This window comes from Amblyomma maculatum, chromosome 5 (genome assembly GCF_055883805.1).
Source record: "Amblyomma maculatum isolate TAMU_Amacu chromosome 5, ASM5588380v1, whole genome shotgun sequence".
NCBI lineage: Eukaryota > Metazoa > Arthropoda > Arachnida > Ixodida > Ixodidae > Amblyomma > Amblyomma maculatum.
The window spans coordinates 151,296,542-151,324,539 of record NC_139348.1 but is presented as its reverse complement, the minus strand read 5'-3'; the positions used below and the strand labels follow the sequence as shown (position 1 = coordinate 151,324,539).

General features: G+C 46.0%; 1 protein-coding gene across 1 annotated transcript; it reads right to left on the bottom strand.

Moving 5' to 3' along the window:
- Position 1: 1 nt before the first annotated feature.
- LOC146189974 (uncharacterized) lies at positions 2-8,356 on the bottom strand. The gene is made up of 3 exons (XM_084603361.1): positions 8,051-8,356; positions 5,435-5,673; positions 2-356 (listed from the first exon to the last, which is right to left on the bottom strand). Exons 1-3 carry the CDS (start codon positions 8,069-8,071, stop codon positions 107-109), a joined length of 510 nt encoding a protein of 169 aa, XP_084459487.1. The 5' UTR covers positions 8,072-8,356; the 3' UTR covers positions 2-106.
- Between the last annotated feature and the right edge of the window lie 19,642 nt (positions 8,357-27,998).

Below are 27,998 nucleotides of genomic sequence, written 5' to 3'. Positions count from 1 at the left end.
ACACTATTAAGACAATATTGTATACTTATTCTTCTTTTACTCCCAATCCAAGGGGTCTAAATTAAATCCGAACAAAGTGAATGATTTATGGCACCCTCCAAGAGGCTTAAGGCAGGCTGCTTGGCTTGAAGCGGACGTCCCGCTCGCGCTCGTCCTCTGCCTGGGGAGATGTTCTGGAAGGCGGCCCTTGGGCTATCCACGCGAAGTCGAGGTCCGCCATCATCTCGGGCCTCAGTGTGTCCGCCTTCATGGGCGGCACGTAGCGACGCGCTAGTCGCCTTCTCAACGCATCGATGAGCGCCTTGGGCAGCGATATGTGTTCCGCGTATGTCACCAGATCGTTCCTGCTAAGGTACCTGCATATAGAAATACGAACAGCAACTATGTCGGCAAGAAGGCCTCCGAGATAAGCGAAAGCCAAATATTGTGTTCCGAAATAAACCTTGCTTAACCGTGATTACATTATAATGATTTCTGTAGTTGCAGCAACAGCACTCATTAAAAGATGAAACATTATTGTCAATACGCAAACTCGAACCTCTCACCCTTTTGTCGTGAGTGTGACACGCAACCTCTACGGCACCGAGGCACGCTTATTTGAAAAGGTTAAAATTAGGGTGCACGTATTCTATGCCTCAATGATATTGTGATGTAGCGACCCGTGGTCCCCTCTTCGTGCAGCGTAAGATGCAACATAACGTGAAAAGTAGGTACGCGCATAAACCCTGATAGTTCTTGAGCGTGCAAGAGTGCATTGTGTGGTTGCCCCGGCAGTGTGTCCGCATCGGTGAGTACGAGAAATTTGTTTAATTCTACATAAACCACCATCAGCTTTTTAACTAAAACGAAGTCATTTACTTTCTATAGGTTCATAACTTGAGACAAGCAGTGACAATTATTGTAGATTACATTTAACTTTATAACTTTTACCTGAGACCAGTTATGCCAAAACTGACGACACTGAATTTTGTTCGACACGGAGCCCCTGAACTATCGCTTAAATCTAAGCATATTCACAACTAAAGCGTCGATACCTGTAAGTTGTATTGCCATGTACCCTAATATGAATAAAGCGTCCCTTGGCAACACGCGCTCTCCAAAAGTTTGACGCTATGGCTAAAGATTACATTTGGCAGAGCCAGAGGCCGATACACGGGCTTCAGTGCACGCATGAAAGTCAGTTTATACGAGTATTCGGCGACATAAAATGCAAGCACAATCACCATCTTTTCTTTCTCCTGGAACTTTGTCCAAATAGTAAATGGCTGTAAAACTGAACTAGTTAAATCAGGTCAGCATGATCATGAACAATATATCCCTGGTGTTTAAAAGGTCAGAATTACAACACGGGAAGCATTTTATAAACAAAAACCTTTTGGCCGTCGCGCTGGTGCAGTTGTTAGGGGACTCCACTTTTGCGCCCAAGGATGCAGGATCGAATCCTGCCTACAGCAGATGCTTTCCGAGTGAGCGGGAATTATGGTGACTGTGCACTATGCGACGTTATTGTAGGTTAAAGAAGCCCAGGTGATTGATATTTCCGGAACCCTCCACTCTGCCGTCTATCAAACCTTAATTTGCTTTGGGGTGTTAAACTCCACAAATCAAACTAAAAGAAAACAAAACAGAGAAATAACCGTGTTTACATTACGCGAGCCTGCTGAATGTTTCGTGCGTGTTCTATGCCAATGCATCAAATGTGACTCTTCTGACGTATAACCTCGTCTAGACTCTGAGCTGATCTTAACATAATCTATTCATTTCTCGGTAGCAAATAATATTGCCGTGACCGCGTAACCTGCAGATCCTCGAGTAGGTTGTGCTAGTGTTATGTGTAGGGCTGTCCACTACGAGTTACTGACAAAGAAAACGGAAAAATGTGGTGTGGCCAGGCTCTTTTCGCCGCGTCCAGTTGGTACACGCAGTTTCGAATTGACAGTGGGCTAAATAATACTTTAGAGGAGTTAGGAGGTTGTGCTGGTTATTTAAATGGAATAAAAACAACTTGAAAAATATCTTTTATTTGCAAACACAAAAATTCTAGCGCTAGACCCTTGTAATCTCTCATAAATAACTAACGGGACCAAATCAGCACCTCACCAAAAGAGGCAAGAAATTATTCTTACTACAAACACGTTTTGAAAAATAATCGACTTGAAGTAAACAACGTTGCTTCCTTGCCTCTACTCAACGACCTAAATCATTATATAACAGCTGAAAAATGATTTTCAAGGACCTTATTGGCAGAAGCTGCCACAGTATTATATGTCTATGGTGCCACGTGGGTTGTCGTCTACGCGGCTACTAGTCCTGGAGCTACTAGGAATCGCCCTTTGTTCATCCCCAGTAACGTGCGGGATGCCTTCCAACCTGGGGGGCTCATCTTCCGGCGCCATATTAATAATGCTGTTGTGACTGGTCATAGGATTTTCTTGGCAGGAAATACTGAAGTGGGTTGTCATTACCTTCTCCAGTGAATCACATTTTGTCAGAACTCTCTGCCGTGACCTGTCTATCTTGGGTGGCCCTACGCAGCAGAGCTCACGACTTCATCCAGTTTCGCAAGCCCCTCCGCCATGACAAGGCAGTGATCCATAAAGGGCAGTGAGCCCCTTTTGGCCATCTCTAATTCGTCGTTGTACTTGCTCTTGACATCAAAAGTTCGCAACAAGTCGCTGTGTGCGCCGGGCGGGCACGTGACACATAGACCATGACGGTTTTAGCTTGGATTGTGGTGTTGAACGTTCCAAGGGACTCAGGGTTCGAGAAATGGCGTGGTAGACGGCTCCAGAAATTTCTACCACTCGTGGTTATTTAACATGCACTGACATCGCGCACCACACGAACGCCTTGCTTTTTGCCACTCGAGCTCCTTTACCACTGCACCATCGTGGCGGGGTACATAGGCTATGAAGGGTAATTATGTTAAATGTGTTATATGGGAGAGTAGTGAAGGCATTGTGACAGGTGCAATTTGGTTGGTTGGTTGGTTTGTGGGGTTTAACGTCCCAAAGCGACTCAGGCTATGAGAGACGCCGTAGTGGAGGACTCCGGAAATTTCGACCACCTGGGGTTCTTTAAGGTGCAATTTAATAACGTGAGTTTTGGGATGCGAACGGATTTTATAATATAATAGTCGTGATCTACAAATGGGAAGCGCGGGCTCCGCCAAAGCAGTAATTGACGAGGACATTTCTTGGCGCACTGAAATATTACGTGAAATAAACACGGATGAAAGCTAGAATGTATTTTGACTATACGCCTTCCTATCAGGCCATGTAAACACGGAAACTTTCCTCGCTTTGTAGCGATGGTATCCCAATATACCCTTTCTTGTGAACATTAAACATGCAAACACATTACGCGGCGCAACGTGAAGCTTGAAATATTTGCAGCTAATGTACAGCCACATAAAACATGATTGTTTTCCAATTATCATATCTGAGTACTTTGATTGACTGTCACAAATATTTTGCCTGCATAAAAACGGTTTCGGCATGACACCATCACACCTAGTCCTTACGGTGAGGATCCGACCTTCACACTTACGCAATGTGGCAATGTGGTTTTTATGTTTAACTGGGTGATTGCAACACCAAATAAGCGTATCAGAGTTTGTCACAGATTTCGGTGGTCGGTTGAGACTACCATGTTCACTGGGAATAATCGGGAGACGCGGCACAAGACGGCATTAGTTGCAAACGTACCTTTGTTCTCTACTCTGCGTGGTCAAGTTCATGGCGGTCATGCACAGAGCCCGTCATTATTACGAATATTTCGCTATCACATAGATAGCAATGTTTGAAGTGGTAGATTGGCAGGGTTCAATAATGATGTCAAGTAAATCGCTATCTTCGTTTTATATTGCCGAGTGTTGGCATAGCTGCAAGAATTCTAAAACAGCTCTCGCTTGTACTGTGTTAAATCTTTCAGTCACTGACAGGCAGTCACTATTATACAAACACTAATGCAAAACGTCGTGACGTCAACTCGTGACGCTAAGTTGCAATAAGTGTGCAAATATCCGGGCTAGGATGTCGGCATTTTTCCTGGGCTAATAATTGATTGTTGAGCATGATTGCGACCGGCCAGAGGATGAAAATAAAGTTCTACAGCTATCGCCATTTGTCTTCATCAGTAATCAATGCTTGTAGTTAAGTTGCCGTGCTGCAGAAAACTTGGCATCGTTGGCGGTGACGTCGCCATCGAATGCTGCATCGTTCATGTGATCGAATAATGAGATAAATTTAAGGAAGAGTGAGGAATATTTAGTAAAAAGTGCTCAAATGGGACCTAGATTTGTCGTTCCTTCAAAACATACGTGCTATGATTTTATTTTAAATACTACCAGCAAATTATAGCTCCTGAAGCGTTATCACTTGTAATATTCCAGAGAAACCAACAACTGCTCTTATTAGCAAGAATGAAGCCACGCATCAGTATGGGGTGGTCATTTATTCACTATACAGTCACCCCACAACTATCAAATCCAGGAAACAGAGTTGGCGCAGATTCATTGTGAAGCAATTTCGCCCAAATGTTCAGTGCAAATATACTTTGACTTTGTTGTAAAGGTCCAGGACACAGGGGAAGCTAGGCGGGAAGACTTGAAGTGATGCCTTTTTTTATTAAATGATTTGGGGTTTTTACTTTCGTGCTGTAAAAGGCTATATAGATATATAATCTCCTCAGGCCATGGACAGAAGTGCGCTTGGCAGGGAGAAGTACCTATTTGCTACCGCGCAAGAAAGGAACATTTCTTGGCACTGCAAGCTTTTGCAAGCCGCGCAGTAAACGCATTTCATCGGATAAGTCGAGACCGGCTGCTATTCTTGAATAGCTACAGTGTAATACCTATTTCACATGAACACTTTCGATCCTCATTGAACTCGATCTGCATTCAACTAAATGCAGATCGAGGTTGTCCCCTGGCAAATTTAGGTGCAATCGAGCTCGAGCTGATCATGCTCAGCTCGAAGTCGCTTCCTCAAGCGCTCTCGAGTTTTGAAGCACATTCGAAAGCGGGTGTCGGCACCCTCTTCTTCACCAAGCTCTGCACTCTAATGCTAATGAATGGAATTCAAACTCAAATATTAGCGCAGAAATGCATGAAAAGGCATCAAGCAATGTTAAGATATTATTATTGTTTAGCATCAAGCACTGTTAAATCATTATGGTTGTTTATATTAAGGTATATTTAAATCTCAACACCACGCTTGGCGCCACCTAACGTGCACGAAGGAACAGTCAATGGCCGTTCAAAACGCTCGTATAGCACCGGATGCTTCAATCCTCTTTGAAAACCGTAATGCAGATCAAGTTCAACAAGGATGGAAAGTATTTTCGTGACAGAGGTATAACATTGCCTCGGTGAGAATGTTTTCTTTTTATATATAGACGCCGAACCAATTGATGGTGCAACTTTGCCTCTAACCTGTAATGCAGGGAGTACATGGCCTCAAATGCACAGAAGCGGTGAGCCATGCTGTCATGAGTCAGGTCTCGAACGGTCAAAGCCACCAGTCGGTCCAGCACCGAGAGCAGGATGTCTTCGGAAGTGAGCACGTATGCGATCAGCTGCATGTATATCTCCACTGCCTGGCGTGTGTCGCAGTGGACGAGAATCTTCGATAGTGCCGCTGAGGCTAGTTCTGGTTCCGCTCGCAGCATGTCCTGCGACATATACACGCGGAATAAATTACTTTTATAGCGAGACTTGTGCAGTTTAATGCTATTGCTCTTCCCGGAGGTTTTCATCTAATTCCAATAGCTATAGTTACCCACCTTACCAAGCGCTGTCTCTAATGAATATTATGTCAGTATAACTGCCACCAACCCTGGTCTGTTATGCGCTTTGATGTGACGCATAAATTGTATTCTGTGCGTTCCAGTGGGGTAAGCTGGGGTTCTTCATATTATTATACGGTTTCCCTAAGGCAGCTCTTATGCGAAGGCTCTCATCGAAAATAACACCAAGCACATCCCGTGTCAGAAACTCTACAAAAGCTTGCAATGCTGCTCTCTAACAAGAAAAAATTAACGTTCAGAAAATTTCATACATTCCTCTTGCAACAATCCCGTTCAGAATATGTCCCACATTTTTGCGGAACTTTCACGGAGAGTGTCATGTACGTTTTACGCTTGTATAGTTTCTGGCTGTTAACATTTATGATCACGTACATCGCTCAAAATGATATATCAATGACAGAGATAATATGATGTTATGTATATCCTGCACTGACGGTATGTTCAATGCGACACAAAATAGAATCCCAATAACTTGTTCACTTCCTACAAGTTTATTCTTATGCTATTCTAAAGCAACATATGCATTTCGTTCTGTGAGAAATTTTATTTTATGCGCTTTATTAAAACGTTCGTTCTGCGCAAATATTTCATTTGCCGTCGTCCGCAGATCTTAGCAACGAAGTCAGACTGCGTCGCAAAAAAATTAGAAGGGTTCAACGCTGCTGAACTGAATTTGGAGCGAAGGCATGAGATGCGGGTCACCGAGGGTTCTTCTTCTTCTTCTGTTAAGCGCAGCACCGGCTCGGGGACCACGGACACGGACGCGTGGTTAGATCTGGCGCAGTATTACTTTCGCAATACAAATCGCAGCTAGAGCTGGAAATAAAACCTACAAATCAGGAGAAAATCTATTAATGCCAAAACTGCCAAGACAGTCATCTAATGAATGTATTTGCGCAAATAGACGCCCCTATAGAGGATAGAAATAAGGTATTTTGCGTGCCAGCTGTGCATGCAAAGCTTAGATCACCATGAATCTTTAGTCCAAGTATGTTAGAAGGGCACCTCGTGAACTCGTTTTGATTCGTAGGATAATGAGATGCATTTTGGATGCATACGGATAATAAAGAAAAAACCAGTTAAACATGATAAACCAATATAAAGCTATAAGAAAGATAAATTTGTGAATTATGTAGAAAGGCGATGCACTTTCAAGGCAAAGCTTAGGCTTCCTCCTATTATAAAAAAAAATGACATTCCTTCCACACCAGTCAATCTAGTAAAGCGACTTCAAGGCGGAAAGTGGTTCCATGACCATTTGGTAACTATGCCGGTAAATCTCGCCAATGGCTAGTAGCCACGTAATGAGGAAAAAATTTCGGAGGACACATTAGGGACGTGACCTGACAATATAGGCTACCAGCCCAAATATAATGCTCTGCTTTAACCAAACCGTGTGCAGTTGCCTGCGTGCCATTGGATTATACATATAGTGTGCCTGACTCCAAGACTACTTCAAGTTCGATTCGTATTCCACCTTCGCACCACATCTCAGCAGCAACCCATTTTGGCAAGCCATTCGAGCATTTCAATATCTGTTGGTCTCGGTTATTCTAAACAACTATCTCAGCGGTCATGTACCAATGCCAATGCCATACCCGTAATATTTCACTTACAAGAACATTGCCGATTTTCATGCCGAGTTTTCTGGTTAAAGGCACCTGTAAAGCTAAAACATTCAAAGAAACAGACGTTTGTAGCCGCAATGTGTGCGGCTGGTTGCGTAACTACAGCATTTTCTATTCTGTGCTGCCTTCGAAAGTTTTGTTTTCAGTGAAAGTGACTTATCGGTCTTTAGATCATGGCTCCCAGTCGGCATGTTAGTTAAAATGTGTCCCCTCAATTCATGCATGTGCAGGCCTGAAGGAACCGCGTGGGCAAAGACTGTGAAGATTCATCACCAAGGGAACATTAATGCATGCCGAGCGCTGATTGAATGCGTGTCAGAATTCCTACCCCAATTAGAGAACATCAAGTTTATAAACTAAAACGTGGCGTTGACATCTTAGTAAGGGTTATGTCAAAATGGAACAATAAATGCACGCCGGTAGCAAAAGAAGCTGCATCAGATATGTCGAAGAGATTAAAGAATAGAAGACCAGGACCTGAATATGATCGCCCCAAGCTTTAACGGATCGACGCTTACGTTCTATCATCTTTAAAGCCAAGAAGATTTGTCGAGAAGGTGCTAGTGTTTAGAGAAAGAAAATCTCCTTGTTGTCACCCATATTCCGCAATTCACCTGAATCGTCATACGTGCCATGTAGAACACAGTGGTGGAAGACGCGGAGACCAAGGTGCGGAGTAGTGAGACCAGCAGGTGTTCTAGATTACATGGTTTCAGGCGACGGCATCGGCGGGCCACGGCACTGCGTACCACGTCCAGCGCGACACGGACTACGTGTTCGTTGCTGCTGAACAGGTAGTTGTGCAGCACCAGCGCCAGCTCGTCCAGGAAGTCCTCGAGCTGCACCAACTTGGGCGCGTCACACTTTAGCGAGGCCAGCGCCACCACTCCATCCGCCTCGGTGAAACGGCGCAGGTTCTGTAGGACCTGTTGGTGCCGAGCATATTAGTTGCCCACCTTATGCGGTTGCCATCATTAGACGTGTCAGGGCAACGCGCACGTTCGCTCTACATCTGACGAAAAGTAACAAATGTAATCTCATTGCGAAACAATTTATAATGTTGCCTCAATCCCCGCATTTAAGCTACCTGCCTGACAGTTCAATTGAGAAGAAATGAATAATTTTGAAACACGCTTATCATTCGAATCCATGTGCTCTTTTATGCCTTGTGTACCTTGACCGCCTAGTAAAGAGCAGAGACAGTAGTCTGCCAACAAAGATCCGTATAACTCGGGTTATGGTCTTTCCAATTGTGATGTATGGATGCGAGAGTTGGACTTGAAGAAGGCTGACCGCCAAAGAATTGACGCGTTTGAATTGTGGTGCTGGCGGAGACTCTTGAGAGTTCCTTGGATTGCCAGAAGATCAAATCAGTCGATATTGTCGACCATAAACCCTGACTGCTCATTGGAGGGTGAAATTCTAAAGTTAAAGCTCAGCTACTTTGGTCATCTGATGAGAAGAGAGGAGTCGCTGGAGAAAGATTTGATGTTGGGAAAGGTTGAGGGTCGCCGGAGAAAGGGTAGGAAGCGAACGCGATGGCTAGATGGCATCCTCGAGGCACTGCAGATGAAGTTATGTGATGTTAGGAAGATAGTAAGAGACCGGAAAGCATGGCGTGACATGGTCCATAGGGTCACGAAGAGTCGGCCACGACTGAACGACTGAACTGAACTGAACCTTTAGTGGAACACCAGTCACGTTTCTCCAAGAGCAATTGTCCTGTAGGGCTGCGTCATTACTGCAAAAGAGAACCGAAGCAGGATGCAATATATAGAAATCTGAAACCGAAGTAAGGCCTTCTGTCTGCGAGTCAGTGTTCTGAATCCGCGCCATTTTCACATTCCGCGAATGCTTAGCATTGCTTTGAAATTAAGTTCATGTCGGGCTCCCTACCCCAACAAGCCATTCTTTAACCGCAATAAGCCTTAGCCGATTCCGCATAAAGAAAATCACACATGCAGGTACCATATTCTCAAGGTACTGATCTTGTTGCCACATTTCTACAAACCTCTTTTGGAAAAACTATTCTTACCGGAAAAAGTTGTCCACATGTACTCCACGAGGCAAGCGGAGCAAAAGGCACCTATATAATTCACTATATGCAGTAGCGGTTGCAAGAATAACAACTTGCAGTGTCCACGCTATGATAGTTGATTTGTTTTACCTGGGCGGCACGTTTTCTTCGTCTGCGACGGCGCAGGACCACGGAATCCAATAGGCGCTCGTATCGTCGGCTGTACTGTTCCATGCCTCTCTTGGCGGCCTTTGAGCGAAGGATCGGGAGACAGGCGAAATTCGAGAGCCTACTCCTTGCGGGTGGCTGCACTAGCAGCCACGGCCGCGTGCATCTTCTTTGTCCCGCATGGCGCATGGCTCGTACAAAATCATAAATCGGATATTTGTTTAGTCCTACATATTGGAGAAAAAGCCGGCCGTAAAATGTATATGATACATCGAAATGAGGATTACCGAATTACGGAGCAATAGAAACGTTTTTAGACAAACCGCAGATATTGCACAAAGTCGAATAAGAAAAAGACACGACGCTGCTACAAAGGTTCCCTGCGCGTCTTTCGGATAAAAGACATACGAAGTGCTACGAGAAATAAAAAAAAATACGCCGAACAGTTAACAGTGTGCGCATATCTATACAATCAGCATATATACATTTTCGTGAAGGGCGCCGGTCTAGAAGCACTAGTTTTTTTTCTTCTTTCAGGGATAAGTTGCCTTTGGTGTTCCTGGCAAAGAGGGTGTCGCGGGGGTTTGCAACATAGAGATTATTATCATGCACTGTGATTTCTTATTTAGAGATTGCAAAAGAAAAAAATAAAGACGCTCTTAATCTGCGCCGTAATAGTATGAGGCGCTGGCGGCTAGCAATTATCTACAAGGGCACACATTTCTTAGCACATATTTGTAAGATACCAGTCTACCCTACGACCAGTCGGCATAAATATTACCCCCGCTTGTGCCAAGAAGTTCAAATGGGCATTGAGCCTACTAGACTGTAGCCTATCTGGCTCAAAAAATATTCGTAGGTTCTAATTCTGCATTCTCAAAGTGAAAGCAGTTCCTGTATGAAGATCAGTCATTTGAAACAAGCGGCAACTTATTGGTTTACGTAGTCAACGCCTAAAACCGATGACATTTGACCGGCGTCGCAAGCAGTGCCAGCGCTAAGTAGATAAAGTGATATCTATTGGATTGGTTTGAGGCAACCTACATGAACCACGTCAATCGCAAGGCGAGTGGGGGACGTTGGCCCCTGTATCCTTTTCTGCAAAAAAGCAAGTGAGGACTGGTGTGTAATTAAAAAAAAGATAATTGAAATAACCGAAAAGTTACTGTTCAAAATATTTACTTGATTACGAAATTTTACAAATATATAATAATTAAAAGTGATGAATTATGTAAAACACTGAGTAAAACGTCAAAGCGAGATGCTTCGCGGAGACACACGCAAAAATAATATCAGATAATATTTTTTTCAGAGTTTGACTAAGAGCATTAGCTTGGAGATAATAGCCTGTAGTAAGACTATGGTGAGCATGGGGGAGGGGGGGGGGGAAGGGGGGGGCTGAGCATACCTCGAGCGTAAGGTATCGTCAACGACCCGTTATGAAAAGTACCAGCCTCGGTTAAATAACTGTTGTCGAGGAGCACCACAGTTAAAGATAATGTCTCGCAGAAGGCACTCACCAACATCTGTAGCGCAACTTATTCGTGACGGATTTGTGATTGTCCGGTGACGGCCATCAGCAACGCTGTTATTTATAAACACTTGCACATCGCTTTAACGCGCGTAGGTTACCGCACGAGTAATTTAAGGCCGAGAAGAAATGGAACGTCAGGAATCGCATCGGCACTATTAATGATTGCAAACATTACGATGAAACATATCCGTCTCCCTGACTGGGTATCTCAGTTAGGAAAGAACTTTTTTCTAGCGCTATTTGTATTGGCTATTAAAATCTTGCAACTTTAAGTCTCAACTCCCTGTATGATGTCATTTAGATCTTCTCTTTGAAACGACAGCAAAAACAGTATCGTCAAATCATCTATTACAACAATTTACAGAATTTTCCCAACGCTCCATCAAAGGAAAGAGGAAATACATTAATGCGAAGTTCATCTATTTAAATATACCGAAATGGAAACAGAACCAAAGAAAAACCTATCATACATTTGGAAAGCACTTTTGCAAAAACATGAAGAGAAATTTCCGCCGCTTATTGACATTTTTAGCGCCACGGCTATTAATATTCGCGCAGTTGACAAAGAGCAAGTTTAAGCAGCGTGAGCACACATTCTTGGGCACGAGGGACAGAGAGAAAGACCAAAGCTTTTTAATGATGGACAGAGAATATCTCGGTGATTGAATTGTGCAGGTGCATCAACGGCCGCTCCACAGGCTTATCAGACGCACTACCGGACCTTCCTCAATATACGTAGGCGGCCTGCAAACACCGAGCCCCTTCATCACCAACAAGCCTGCGCGTTCCACACACCAACGGAGCTGAAATCGGGGGCGGATTAACAGTAATAAAGGCCCCTTTGAAAAAGAATTAAGAGAGCTCCTATAGCCCTTCCCCCCCCCCCCCCTCCCCATGTTGTCAAGTTTGAGACTGACGCGTTTTAGAATTTCCTGCACAGATCACCACGCCATATAAACTAGAAAAATCTGCTGATTGTTTATGAAGATCGCCTGAGCACATACTTCCGCGCTGAGCACACGGACACACCGGCATCTAGACTGAGCTATTCTACGAAATGACAGTGCACAAAACATTCTCCCTCAAAAATGAAAATATATATTTTTGAAAAACAATTTCCTTGAGGGATTAATTGTTGTTGTTGTAGTGGTTATTTATTGTATGTACAAAAGGAAAGAAAAGATGTTTGCCAGCCTCGATATCTGCTATCTGATATCTGAAGCACCTGAACTGGGGCGGCGGAAATAAAGGGATAGCGAGGAGAAGATAGATGAAATCAAAGAGGTGAGTGATAGGGAGAAAGAAAAGAGTAGGTAAAAATAAAAGAAATATACTATACACTATGGTACAGTATACAGTAGTTTGCTTGAGGCCCACCCGCAAATGTCTTAGGTCACTAAGTTTACTTGTCGATTCAATAGTGTAAGACGATGGGCTGCTTGTGGTCAAAGACGAAGTAGCAATGGCTGTCGTTCATAAGCTATTTGCAAATTCTTACCGTAAGTACGCGAACAATCATCTAATAGGTTTATAAATTCATTCAGCAAGACGAACTTATTCTCCTAAGGTGGTGTCTCTACAGAAACTGCGGTGTTATGTTCTATATGCTGACTTGAAGTACAAAAAATAATGTTTACTACTCAGAACGCTATCATAATAATGTCTTTCCGCATTGAATTCACACACTAAATATACATTTTACTATCTATCATATGCAGCTCGTTCCACCGAGATACAGCCGCCACTGTCGACGCTGGTCGGAAAAAATAGAATGGGCACTGAAAATTGCGTGGACACTTAAGCTCGTCTTTAACTTTATATAACAGCGTTAGCAGCGATGGCTCCTATTTCCCAGCTCCGCATGCAGATCCTTGTACGCTTACATGCGCTTAGTTTAGAAATTGGGAGAACTCTTAAATCGTGCTATCGCGTCTACAAGATGAAGCTTAAGTGGCCTTGTATTTTTTTTATTAGGATTACGTGTTTACACAATGAAGAAAATTGAAGTTTAAATATTTCACAGGAAACAAAATTCATTTAAAATGGACATGTATTCGTTTAGTCTGCTTTTTACATTCCATTTTAGAGCAAGTGAATTAAGGTGTTTATTTTTCTATCAGATTTTCGAGTCTAGCCGGGAGAGCTTCTTGAGATCTTCAACGTTCATCCGCCCGAGAATCTACGTCTCCACTCTCAACAGCAACAAATCGATGGGCGGCTCTCAGCTACGAACAGTCATAATACCTAAATGACCATTTATACCTTTTAGATTATTAAAACACACAACTGACCTCAATTGCAGTAATGACAGAGGACAGTTGGTTTATCAGCTGGTATGAGCTGATACCCAACTTATAGGCAGCTAAAACTCATTGATCCCATTTGATCGCCTAATGAGATCCGCTGACTACCAACTATAGTAGTCATCTGAGACCAACTAATGCCAGATGAGTGTCAGCTGCGACAAGCCTAAATGAACTGAAACCAGTTAGAACTAGCTAAAAACATTTTGTATTTTTTCATCTATTTAGGCGAGTACATAGTTTTGCACTTTGACTGGGCAAATATGAGGCTGCCTTAGCGTAGGATGCAGCGAAAAGTTTTTAAACATTCGGAAATGAAATACATAAGCTCTCATTTTAGTAATTGGAAATCAGGAAAACGGGTTGACCGCGGAGGCCGCTTTTCTATGGAGGCGAAAAGCAAGGCGCCCACGTCCTGTGCGAAGTCAGTGAACATTAAAGAGCCTTTATGGCCAGAATTTCCAGAGCCCTCCATTACGGCGTCTATCATAGCCTGATGAGATGTGGGACGTTAACTTTCATAAGCCATACACTATAGTTTGGCCCAAACCTCGAAAGCCGCTGTTTTTTTTTTTTTTTCAGCTCTCGGGGTTCCTACGAGAGCGGAGGGCCCGGTTCCGGCTATGACATCATCATTTATTTCAAGGCACAACATACTACACTACTGATGACGTCATCGTTATTTCAAGGTACGACATACTACACCCCCGATTACGTCATCATTTATTTCAAGGTACGACATACTACATCACTGATGACGCCATCCATTTAAGATAAGACATACTTCACAACTGATGACATTATCATTTATTTCAAGGTACTACATACTGAGGACGCCATCATTATTTACAAGGCTTTTTATACATCACTGATGAAGTCATCATTTATTTAAAAGTACGACATGCTACGCTATTTATGACGTCATCAATGATCTCAAAGTACGAAATACACCACTGATGACGTCATCATTTATTTCAAGGCACGACATACTACACCACTTGATGACGTCATCAGCTTACGGACAGCTTACGGATAGAAGGACGGATGGACACGATCGTTGCCGCCAGCATGCGCCGTTAAAGGCTTTCGCGTTAAAAATTAGATATGTGTACATATTGCAGAAAGACATGCAGCCTTGCCGCCCTTCTCCAGTACGCCGCCAGTTTCCTTACCCATCTGACTATGCTGCGGCAGCGGGCGAGGAGAAGCGCACTGCGTCTACGGGCTCAAGATCCCGTCTACGCTCTTTCTTGTCTACGCTGGCGGAAGCGCGCGCTAGTACGATATAAAAATACTGCTGTAGCAGAAGTCTCCTATACTCAGCCATTGGCCGTCGCAAAGTCGGTAGCGGCCATCTTGCTGTGGCAAGAAGCGGGTAGCACAGCATCTTGCACCACAGTCGCTGCAGCCTTCCACCACTTTTTCGAGTAATTCTAGTTGATTTACATAGAACCGCAATGAAAAGAAATTTGAAGCGACGAATTACACTACTCCTAGTTGTAGTAGCAGTAGTCTTAGTCGTAGTAGGTCGTAGTTGTGGTCGGCATAGCGTGTCTGAAATAATCAGATCTGCTTAAAAACTCCTATCATGTTAATTTGGGATTCTAGTGACTGACGTGTGAGAGACGAGAAGGAAGGGTAATTAAAATTATTGTAATTAATCATTGCTTGAAGTAAAAAAGAAACAATGCTCAGTCGGCCGAGCGCAACGCTTTAGCTCCATATTCGGATCAGCAGCGTTTAACCTCCCTGTTTTCCGCCCAGACAGACAAAAGACTGTCTTGCAATCATATTCCTGCGGGCCGCCATATCAAGGCAGAAATAGTCCGCGATAACAACCCAACAAATCAGGCACAAGGACGTGTGGGGTGTCACAAGGCGGCCTCGAGACAGAGCGAAGGAAACGTGAACACACCGTTCACGAAGTTCACATCAGTGAACTAACGCCGACGTCCTTTTATTCTCAGTGGCACTTGGAAACCGCTGGAGAGAGACGCGAAGGTGCCGCTCGCGTATCCATTTCAATACAGGCCGCAGATAATCTGATGTTTTGCCGAGCTCGCCATGGAGGCGCTATTTGAGAATGTTAGGCCTACATCTACGCATCGTCCGCCGCTTTGATACATCGCGATTCCTAGCGTCACTCCCGCAGGCATCCTTCGCACTCTGTCGCACGTCGAACTCGTTGGAAGAAACCGCAAAGGCCCCGCTCACAATAAGCTCTTGAATAAAGGTCGCAGTCTCTGTGTATTCTGCTGGGATCCATTCAGTGGTGCAACTCGAGACATTAGGCCTACCTCTACGCAGCGTAGCAGTGGCCGCCTTGCTTGCCGCAGCGCAGTCTGCTGTTTGGTGCTTCTCTCGCCTAAAGCAAAACCTACCCCTTTAATTGCAAAAATGTTAAAACAAATGCATGCAAATTTAAACTTTCCACTGGCGTATGCTTATGAAACACAGTGTTTCTATCTCAATTCCCATACTTTGTTTTTTTATACGTCGATAGAATCGTGAATAGAGAGATCCTTTAAAGGCCCACTGTCCACCCTCCGGTCGAAAATATTTTCTTTCCCGGTAACTGTGAGACTTCGCCCCTAGAACGCAAGGCCACAAAATGTTTTTTGAAAAGAGTAACTAATAACGCAGTTACAGCCACCGCAATCACCCGATTCTGTCATTCTTCTCTCTTTCCGTTGCCTAGCAAAGGTTTTTCACTCTCCTTCCCGAGGTCGTCTAGCCTCCGCAAGACAAATTCCCCTTCCTCCTCCACGTTTGGCGGGAGGTGGGGCGTGCACACCGCGTGCGCGAAAAAAAAAAACGGGGGAGGGAGCGCGCGCCGCTGGATTCAGTCTGACGGTGCGAGGGAAAAGCGCGCAGCGAGCGGTAGACACCCATCCTTGTCCCGTCAGTCAGCGAGACGGACCAATGAACGTCGTTCTCAGGAAATACGTCATAACTGTGGCTCGACGGGCCAGCACAGGAAACGGGGAAGCTGGCTTCCCGAAGGAGAGCATGAGAGAGCTTTGATTTGTATTTTCGTTGCTTTGCGGCGCGCGTGTCACTGTAGCATTTTGCAAAGACTATCTCCAGTACCTGATCGAAACACTGGGCTCCTTTGCTTAAAAGGTCCTTTCCTGGACAGTGGCCCTCTAAAACGCCGTCAGAGACCCGTGCCAGAGCAGATGGAGTGGCTTTGATCTCTAGACGTTTTAACTGGAGTTCGTTCCCATGGTACAGAGTTAAAATTCGCATGGCAGCCATTATTGCTACAATTTCGCGCATTTTATTTTTAGTGTATGCCCGTTTGCGCTCGCCCAAGTTTGAATCAAGTTTCGCTACATCATTCGGCGAAGGTATATAGCGCGGAAAGTGCGAAAACAGATTGTCCGCTGTAGTATTGTCTTGGCAGGCGTTCGGATTGTGCGGCAAAACCCACCAGCCTGCCTTCGGCCGGTGGAAGTGTGTAGGTTGTGGTTGGCAGTTGACACGGCTGGGCATTGAATGGACAAAGAGGTGGAGGACGTCAAAGCAGCGCACGTCATGAGTCAGATGGCAGGAGCTACCAACAAAGGTAATTCCTTTCACATTGAAATTTAACCCTCCCAGATCCTTGCTTTTAACGCCCTATCCTACTAGACCACGCATACAAACTAGTTGGGGTGGCTTGATTATGTGGGGCTTTACATCTGCGTTTTATTCTCTTTAAAATAAAGCGACAGGTTAATACCACAGGGTAATAATTATAAGTGAGATAAAAGTGGTGAAATATAAAGAAACCTGGAATAAACAAGTGGCAAGGTGCTCGCGCGCACACGTAACCTGCCTGAGGAAACCGCACGGGTCTATTATAAGCAGTCGCGATATATCTTTAATGCCTCAGCTAAAAGGTCTCCTAATCAGTATTAGGCATCACAAATTTTAGCGCCCGTTTTGGTGCTCCTGTTTGGAAAAAATGGGTCCATCTGTCGGAGAACAGAAAAGCTAAACGCAGGATACGTAGCCTATAGAGCGTAAATGCAGCACTGTCGCTGAAAGCGCACGAAAAATCGTCGTCATTCATTTAGATTTCAAGGGCAAAACAAACTTCTGTGCGGGCACCTCAATCATCAAGGGGCTTACATCCCCCGCTGAAGCTTCAGCAGTGAATACATCATAAAGTGTCTTTCATATCTCCGTGTTGTTTTTTGAAAGAAAAGTTCAAAGAGGAAGTCTTACTTCTCGGTCGTCATTTAAAAGGTGCCGTCAGAGCATTAACGTACAAAACAAGAAATGAGGCCGCTTTAAGCTCGATAAGCCTGTTCTCTCATTCACTTCATGCTCGGACCTACTTTCTACGTCGAGATTGTTTGTGAATTTGGTACTTTTGTTTTATGTGCCACAGTTGGCTTCCTGCTTCTAAAATGTCCAAAGGCAGTTTGAACTACCTTGCAAGCTTCTACTCATTAAGGCACCTGTCTTTAAACTCATGTCGTGCCTCTCTGTGGCACAATTTGATACCCAATACACTGTTTCTTGCTTCTCAAATGTCCAAAACCTTTGGCAAGTGCCGTGCCTTCTTACAGACTTCAAGCAATTAATCTTGTGTGTCATTTCTGCTTGGCTGGAGCACAGTTGTGAGCACGTTTTAAGGCTTACAGTAATCGCTGTCGATGCTACGGCAGGGAGCTCATTTCACTGCTGCATATTCAAGCGTTGGAAATGCTGCAGCACAATAAAGGTGCGCACTGGACAGACATGCTCTTGAATAACCTGTGATATTTTCCCATTTCAAAAGGCATAGTAATATCTGCCTTTATGTGAGACACATCATTTATGTATTCAAACACATGCGGACTCTAACACCAATGCGCACGATTGCTGGGAGCAACATTGAAGGGGGTGTACGAAGACAAATTTAACTTGACGGATGAGGTTATGCAGGTTTCTTACCATAGGCATGAAACGAGAAGCTGGCACCTTACTTCCTGTGACGAGTTCGTATGCTACATGTGGTATATCGCTGCCGGCTACTGTGTTGGGATTAGCGTTGCAGCTGTTGCCGCACCATGTGCAGGTATGCGAGCCTCTTGTGGCGGGTTGTCTGGACCAGGCTCATAATTCCGCTTGGCTTTAACTGGAGATATGCATGACACCAGTGATCCCACATCTAAGTCGCCTGTACGCAGATGTGACCTCTTCTTGTCCAAGCCAGCAGCATCATCTTTGTTCGCAGGCAGGAAGACATCCAAAGAACTTACACCACACGGCACACACTGCTGGCATGCTTATTTGCACACTCCGGTTGGTAGAGAAGCGTCTTGTACTTTTGCAGGCACCGGAAGTGGCTCTTGAGCATGCCGATACAGTCATTTACCACTAACCTCATAGTTGTGATGCCGTGTGGTATAATTACCGCCCTTTTAATGGCGTCATTAATAATAGAGGCCGGGGAGTCCTGTTTCTTAAGCACTTCTTGCATGCGATTTGTATTTTCTTGAAAATTGGTCGATCTGGAGCATATTCGTTTGAATCCCGTGAACTGTCAGTACAGCGTTGGTGTTTTGCAGTGTCGTGGGTGGCAACTGTCGAAATCAAGACACCGTTGCCTGTCTGTGGGTATTTTATAAACGCTAGTGATTAGAGTATGTCCTTCAACTCGAACAAAAATATATAGAAAGTTAATTCCCTTAGTAGGTAAAGTGTGCGTGAAAGAAATATTGGGATGTGTGGTGTCAAATGAGGTGATAAACTGAGTACGCTAGAATTCATTTTCTGTCCAAATTATGAGTACGTCGTCTAAAAAGCGTTTGTAAAGAGTTGCTGTGATTGGATATGAGGGGAGGAAGTATTATTCAATTTTGTTCTTGAAAATATTAACGTAATATGGTACCATTTTGTGCCCATAGCAGTACCGCTTCTTTTAGATAATAGGAGTTTTTGAATTCAAAGGAGTCAAGTTTAAGGACCAAATTGGTGAGTGTCTCGATGGCATTTGCACTAGGAGAGTTTGTAATTTTATATTTGTTATATGCTGCGACCATGAGCTGGATTCCGACATCATATGGGTGGTTACTGCAAAGGAATACAATGCCTAGAGGTGAAGCAGTGCCGTAGAGGTTATGGGGTGGTTAATTCTCGTAAGAGAATGCGCCACGGGGGGACTGGACGCTACGGTCGCCTTCTAGCCCCGACGTGCCAGCCCTAGCAGACAGAGCTGTGACCCCCAACCCGCGGTGCGAGAAATCGCCACTGCGGCGGGTTCGGGCCAGAGGGGACAAACACCGAGTTACGTACTCGAACAGAGTTTATTGCACTGCTCGAGTACACGGCAAGAGAATAGCAATTAAGAACAACCACCGTGTAGCGAGCGAAAGCCGCGTACGGGGGTGCAATAACAACCACCTAATAGGGAAGCGCGTCAAGTAGGTGAGAGGAAGTGTCTGCTCACCTGACACAGCTTCTCGCTCACATCCCGTTGCGGTGCCTACGGTCAGTGTGCGATTCTCGGTGACGGCGGTGGTCTCCTCGGCGGAAATCATGAACCGCGCGCGTGCGCGCCCATTCGCCGAAGAACCCCGAGCGAGTTGCTACAGTCGCGCTCCTCGACACGGAACGGGAGAGGAGGTCTCCCGGTTACGCCGGCAGGAAAGAGGGAAGCCCGCGGCAGCGTCGCCGCAGTCCCGGAAGGCGGCGGGGGGTGGCCAGCATGCCCTCTCCTCCGCCAACCTCTCTGCCAGCGCGCGTAATCACGCGTGTTAATTACGCGCGGGCGTTACAATGGAGGAAGGGGATTGTGAATCCCCACATCCCCCCCTCCTTAAAACCGCCGTACGGCTAAAAGTAGTCACGTTCACCGAGGGATATACCGAGGGGGCCGGCTAAACGCCGCTTAACTTTTAAACCCAAAGAAAACCGTTTAAACCCAAAAAAAAGTGCCAATATATAAAAAGTTGCAGACAGCTCACAGCCACGGGTGTCGAGGGGGAGGCGAGGCCGACGACCACAGGAGACGACCTTGGAGCCGGGGGCACACGTGCGGCGGCCGCAGGTCCCGCTTCTTCACCGTCACTCGGCCAGGCTTGGAAGTGTCGATGGCTGCAGGCCTGCTACTGCATTCATCGTCGGTCAGCCAGGGCAGCCTGCCGGGGAACGGTTAGGAACTGCGTCTTCGCGTTGCGTAGCATGCTGCAGGCCCCCTCAGCGGGTCGTCCGCTCGCTCCCGGTCGGCCTCTTTTCCCTCCGTCGTTGACGCCGCCGATGGCGAGGGCAGCGGGGCTCCAAGCTGCTCCCGCTGGTGAAGCCACGGCCGCGAGCACCGAACGGCGCCGATTCGGGCTCTTTGCTGCAGCTTTCGTCGTGCTGGACGCAGGGGCCTGTTCCACGAACTCCGGCTGGCTCGCTCCGTAGCCGACCGGAAACCGTTTGTCTTGGCCCTGTTGACGGTGACAGCAAGCTCTGGCTGCGGGAACGCCACTCCTTGGACGGCCTGCTCCTCGATGCTGCAACGGTCGTCGTGGCCTCCGCCGGCTCCCCTCCTTGCTGGCTGCAATGCTGTCTTTTCCCTAGTTACATTTTTGTTTTTGTTTTTAAATCTACCCCCACTCGATCTTTTCCAAGAGAAAGCGCGTGCTTGCTCTGGAAGCAAAATGCGCTGAATATTAACAGAGCGTCCCATCTATATTCAGCACAAGAAATTACTCCCTGCGCATTGGTCAGAGTTACGTCTGCCGTGGGCGCAAGTCGTAACGAGGCGCGATGCTCGAAATCCCAAGCCTTGCCTCTCGCTGCAGCTGCCTACTGGTGGGGGAGTGCGTCCTCCTCGGGCCACGCAGCGGGGCTCGGATTGCGGTGCGCTTTGTGTAAAGTCTAGCGCCGCCATCTTTGCTTGCAGCTCTGTCGCGCGTCGGCGTGTGCCCAACGCAGCAACCGTGGCGTTGTTGCGAACTTATAGAGCAAGTTCTACCCATTCGACAACGTCACCATGCACATCACTAGGCAGCGAAATGACACAACCTGAAGAAAAGTCTTGGGGCCGTTCGCATGCTCAGCGATGCACATGTGCGATATAGCTCGTCTCAGCGTGACCAACCTCGAAGGACTCAGTGTATCCTTCGCGTGGGGAAAGGATTGCGCAAGGTGCTGTAGTACTGACGGCAGGGATCCAACGCGCTCACAGCAATACAAGCTGTGTAGCGCCCGCACAGGCAGCAATACCAGCATGCCCTTTGTGCGCCGCGGCCGCGCCGCTCGGCTCCCGGAGCCCGTCGAACACTGGTCGACAAAATAAAAGAAAAAACAGGATCCTACCGCTTTCCTAAAGCTCCCTTAAGGCTGACTAGGCTCCCCACTTCACTGATGGAATTAAAACGGTCACCACTCAGAGAAGCCGGGTAGGCCGCCCCTTCTCTGAGGCTGCGAGCTATCGCGACGAACTGGATAACAGGCGCGGCAGAGAGGATAGTAATAACACTTCTCATGCCTTCAACGTGCGCGTGCAAAAGCACATACGCTACAACGTTTCCAGTTCTCCCGTAGAGCATGGTAAGTCAAAACACTACGAGAGAATGCCCATCACACCAGCGTCCGCGCGTCACCCTGCTACAGAGCGGTGGAGTCGTGTGTGACATCCTGCTCTCGCAGAAAATTACAAGATCACAGTGGCTAGCGTCAGCTCCTGATCTCTCGCAATAAGAACAGTTAAGGTGGTTTTGCTTGCTTGCCGTTGTGCAATCACCACTGCAGTATTAGAAGAGACTGAAAGGATAGTCCTGCTCACTGCCATGGCTAGTCTATGTGTCGGCGTCGCACACACACAGACACTCGATTTGTCACACCTCTGGCCCCACGTTGGGCGCCAAAATATGGGGTGGTTAATTCTCGTAAGAGAATGCGCCACGGGGGGACTGGACGCTACGGTCGCCTTCTAGCCCCGACGTGCCAGCCCTAGCAGACAGAGCTGTGACCCCCAACCCGCGGTGCGAGAAATCGCCACTGCGGCGGGTTCGGGCCAGAGGGGACAAACACCGAGTTACGTACTCGAACAGAGTTTATTGCACTGCTCGAGTACACGGCAAGAGAATAGCAATTAAGAACAACCACCGTGTAGCGAGCGAAAGCCGCGTACGGGGGTGCAATAACAACCACCTAATAGGGAAGCGCGTCAAGTAGGTGAGAGGAAGTGTCTGCTCACCTGACACAGCTTCTCGCTCACATCCCGTTGCGGTGCCTACGGTCAGTGTGCGATTCTCGGTGACGGCGGTGGTCTCCTCGGCGGAAATCATGAACCGCGCGCGTGCGCGCCCATTCGCCGAAGAACCCCGAGCGAGTTGCTACAGTCGCGCTCCTCGACACGGAACGGGAGAGGAGGTCTCCCGGTTACGCCGGCAGGAAAGAGGGAAGCCCGCGGCAGCGTCGCCGCAGTCCCGGAAGGCGGCGGGGGGTGGCCAGCATGCCCTCTCCTCCGCCAACCTCTCTGCCAGCGCGCGTAATCACGCGTGTTAATTACGCGCGGGCGTTACAATGGAGGAAGGGGATTGTGAATCCCCACAAGGTAGAACATCCGCCTTGCATGCAAGAGGACCGTGTGTCAGCCTTATACCTTTCAATGAAATCTCCTTTGTCTCGCGAAGTCGCACTGTAGTGATGTCGCGCTACACTGGGAAGAGTTTCATTCGTAATATATATTTGTTTCAAGGAAGAAACACAAGTTTAGTTTATTTCTTCTAATTCTGGAATACGAAGCAGCTGCGCTTGCATTTTACAGCAGGCGTTTGCTTAAGACGAGACTCTAGGAACAGTGAGGCGAAACTTTGCATCAGATAGCAGCATCTTCCGAGCCCGAGTATCTACAATCTGCACATACCTACCTTGAGGAAGGAGCCACTTGCTGGTTGGGTTGCTAGCTTCCATCGACGATTTGCAACTATAGTTCAGCACTCACAACTGGTTTTCTGCAAGACGTGTCTCAGAAGATAAATGCATAGAAAATTTTGCACTAAGTCACAAGCACTAAGCCGAACTACTACTTCTAATTTTGATAATACAGAAATTATATAGGAAATTCGCCATCATAAGGAGGTTAACACATTCGAGAACAGTGTAAATACTAATAAGTCGGCTGAATAGCATAAGACAACCGGGCTCACAACGAGGAGAGTGTTTCTACAGTCATTGTCAGTGAGTTGTGCTTGCGGCGCTGCGCGAAGAAATCCAAAGCCAAGCCTTCCTTTTTGGAACTGATACCAATACGGGTATGACACAGAAGTTTTATCTATTTGCCAAACGTTATCAGCTAGATTGGAATGTAAGCTAAGAATTGGTTTCTACTAAAACACACCAGGTGAGTCCGAATGAATTCGTTTATTTTTTGTACTTGCCCAGTTATGGAATAGGACACACGCTCTTAAAATGACATGTTAATGTTTGAACGCCGTATGCGTCAGAATCACATGTCATTTCACAAGTTTTCCCCGGGAACTCTCAGTAAATAGTGATTTTTTTTTCGTACAGCAATTATCAGGCCGTGGCTTAAATATTACGCAAAATACAATTTTCAGGATATGTGTAACACAGAAGCGCAAGCAACAATTTATTTATTTCTACTGGCAGCCACTGGAGACAGACCTTCGCATATATATGTTCGCGCCTACCACACATAAATGTCGTATGTTCTTTATCTATTCAAGCTGACTATATCCTAGAACCAGTATTATCATTTTCTGTAGCGCGCAAATTGCCCCGAGATGTATCTCGAATGATTACAGCATCTCGCTTCTCTTTCCACAGTGCTCAGTTACTTTTAGTCGCCTACCAATGCACACGCTAGCTGATATCGCCGCCGCCGATTTTGTTCGTTGCTTGACATCAGTGCATTGGAGTGCACTGCACAGTCTTCATTTGCACACTTTTGACTTGTCACCATAGGCCGACTTAACACCCTGTGAAACCTAGTAAAGGTGCTGCCGTTGACTGTTGGCACACCCCCTACAACAGAGAGAACTGCCCTGAACTTTTCGCTCCGCAAGAGTGGTTTACAGCGCACCGAGTCACTTACCACCTTCAATGGTAACCACCTAAACACATGTTACTATACCGGCCTCTACTCGACGTCAAAAGGAAGCTTCGACATTTAAGATGACCCAGCCAGCAGGATCGGTTCTTCCAGAACTCCAGAAGAAGATTGCCTCGATAAATGCGAGCAAGTTGCAGCCATTAACAACCAGGACGATCACTTACAGTTGCGGAACATATTTACGCTCTATGGCACGTCCCGTACGTTTTATGAAAACTACGAGTCATCCCTAATGACGTGAAATGCAGTCAAGGAGGATCTGTGTAAGGTATACGCCAGAGTCTGGAGGCAAAAAAAAAAGCCGAACTGCTTCTTATGTTTAAGGTCCAGCTACCAAACTGGCTTACGCGGAAGAAATAAAACACCTTTTTCGTCCCGCCGACACTGAGGTGATCGAAGGTAAGAAGGTGCGTCAAATACAAGGCATGAAATGTTCTTTTTTCTTGGCCTTTCTAGAAACGCACCGAAACCTATTTCCGTCTTTTTTGAAGAAGTGTCCAACATCGAAAGGATCCTCAGCTTTCGTGCACAGCCTTAAAACCGCCAGCTCAAATATCTATCCGCGCCGATGCAATTCGCTCAGTCGAGTAAACCTGTGGGACACCACCTATCATTAATGCTCCAGTAAATCAAGGTAACCTCGCTTATTTCATTCGCACTAGCCTGAAGGAAGAAATGCAAACCAGAAACGAGCTCTCAAAGTAATGCATGCGCGAGCAGAAGCAGATGCGAGACCGCGACACAGAAGGGAAACCGAAGCGGGCTCTTTTTGCGTGCTTTCCTAGATGCAACGAGACTATTATTCGTGATTTACTATAGCAAGTAGCCCACAATGCCCACTTTCCAACAATCAAGCCGCACCCAGTGTCTGCCCTCGTCATGGGCGCTCTAACTAGCAATAGACTGCCCAGGGTTTCTTGGGAAAATCCTCTTGCGGAGGTTAAAAAGTGCACATACATGAGACAGGAAATTTCCCCATAACAGACCCCGATGGTGATATGTAATAAACAAATAATAAACAGAATGCAATGTATGAATTCCTTGTTGAAGATACAGTCCGCGAAAGAGATCGGCAAGCCAACAATGTTGTCGCGAAAAAGCCAACACCGTAAGCACACCATCATCGATAGTACAGACTCATAAAAACGACCACTAACACCGTGAACCATATCAGCAAATATCGTAACCACATGTAAGACATATTTACCCACTGCAGGGCGAAGGCTTTTCCCATACTTCTCCACTTAACCCGGTTCTGTGCTAGCTGCATCCACTTGACCCCTGCGAACTTCTTAACCTCATCCGCCCACCTAACTTTCTGCCGCCCCCTGCTACGCTTTACTTCCCTTGGAATCCAATTGTGAATTATTGTCATTCATTTTTTTTTTTGCGAACACACGCCGCATCGGTAGAACTCTGACTAAAGAAGGACATATCACAACAATGATAAAACAACATGATAACGTAGTCTTCAAACGAAGGCTGCGCAAGAAATTCGTGGCACCAAAAAAGCGTGCGCGATCAGTGTCAGTTTTTCAAAGAAACCAAAGACTGATCTCACTGGATATTATCGTAGCGTTGAAAGTTTTCAGGTTCAGTATCAGGTACCGCCTCAGCGAGACCGGATAATCTTGGAATCTTGAGATGTATCACAAGTTTGGCGCCAGTTTATATCTTTGCAAGCTGTAGTTACTGAAGATAGGAAGTTACAATTCGTGGTTTGTAAAAGGGTTTCTCGCCTCCTCTTGTACCAATGAGACCAAATACACTTCGGAGCCGAAACTGCGTTGTGGTTCTTCATCAGGTGCCGAACAAACAGCGCAAAAAAAAAACAGGAAAAGGAACATGCAAACACAGTATGGGCGCTGACTACCAACTGCGATAGCGGGATAGTTGGTGGTTAGCATCCGTCCTGTGTTTTCGTGTTGCTTCTCTGCTGTTTCTTCGCGCTATTCTTTTCGCACTCAGCCATGAACCAACCAGCCCAAGCAAAAGTATTGATTCAACGCCTTTTGTCTCCTGTATTAGGACCCAGCCATAGTTGATGAAACTCTGCGACGCCAAGAGCTTTTTACGACTGAGAATTTGGTGGAAACAATGCCTAACCATCATGTCATTGAGATGTGTTCTACACAAAAAGCGTTTTACATCATCCACTCCGACTTTCCCTTTCCTTTCGTTTATTAAATTTAGATTCCAAAGAAAGCTTGAACAAGCCATATTCTGAACTTTCGTATGTAGCTTGCGAGTGATGTGCGCTATAATATATACTGCGGCGAGTAAAAATATGAAAACGAAGCGCCGCATACGTGACAACATAATTGATAATTTTAAATAAACAACGAAGCTACTTAAGATATGCAAGTTCCATTCGCTACAAGGCAATGTTTTCACCTACGAAACTATTACACGCAATACTTCCTTAGAGCCGCTCATGGGCCAGCTGCTTGTATATCTTTGTACTGGATCTGAAACGGCGATGGGGCACTAAGCAGTATTTCAAGTAGATCCATATTGATCCAAAATAGCTTTTAATTAGACCGTCTCCGTAATGAGGTGAGGATAAAATTTCAGATGCTATAAATTGTAGAACGTTCTACAAGACAGGTATCCGAGAGCTCGATCATTCTCGTGAAACCACTTTTGTGCCAGTACATATTATTAGTGAAAAAGCAAACCTTCGCAGGGTAAATAGAAAAAACAGTGGCTGACGAACCTAAGCCAAGATATACAAAGCGAAAGCAGTAGTTTCCGTGGATGAGAGTCAATTGTTTCTATGTGATTCTTGTCGCACCTTCTTCATCGCCTTATGTCGTCGCTTTACAGGTCTCTATTCTCACCCTTCGGAAGTTTTCATCGCTCATTTAGATCTCTCACCTTCATTTTTTTTATACGCCACTTTTTCACGGCGAGCAATGTATGCAGGATGAATAAATTCGGTTTATAGGCGAGCTTATTGAGCACTCTAATTAAGGGTTGTTCCCTCATCGATCGCATAGTACTACATACTCGCCGGAATTTTCAGCGTATATATATACTGTCACGCACTTCCCGTGGTCCTTATTGAAGGAAGATGAGGTTTGGCGGAAGAAGCAGAAGAGGACGAGGAAGGTGACAGTATATATATACTGTCACGCACTTCCCGTGATCCTTATTGAAGGAAGATGAGGTTTGGCGGAAGAAGCAGAAGAGGACGAGGAAGCTGAGTCTGTCCGCTGTGATGTGCTACCAATCTCCAGTGCATCCTAACATCTGGTAAATAAACCTTATAACATGTGTGGTGGAGTTTGCGGGCTACAGATCACCACGGAACCTCTCCTATTTCGCCGAAGCAGAAGAATTGCTGGGCTACCCCCCCTACGGACGGAGATGGCACAAGCAGATGGTTCAATGCAGCCCACGCCAGCAGCTCAACCGACCACCGGACAGCCTTATCGTGAACCCCGGCACTTTTATGGCAAGCCCGGGGAAGACGTGAATGACTGGCTCACCC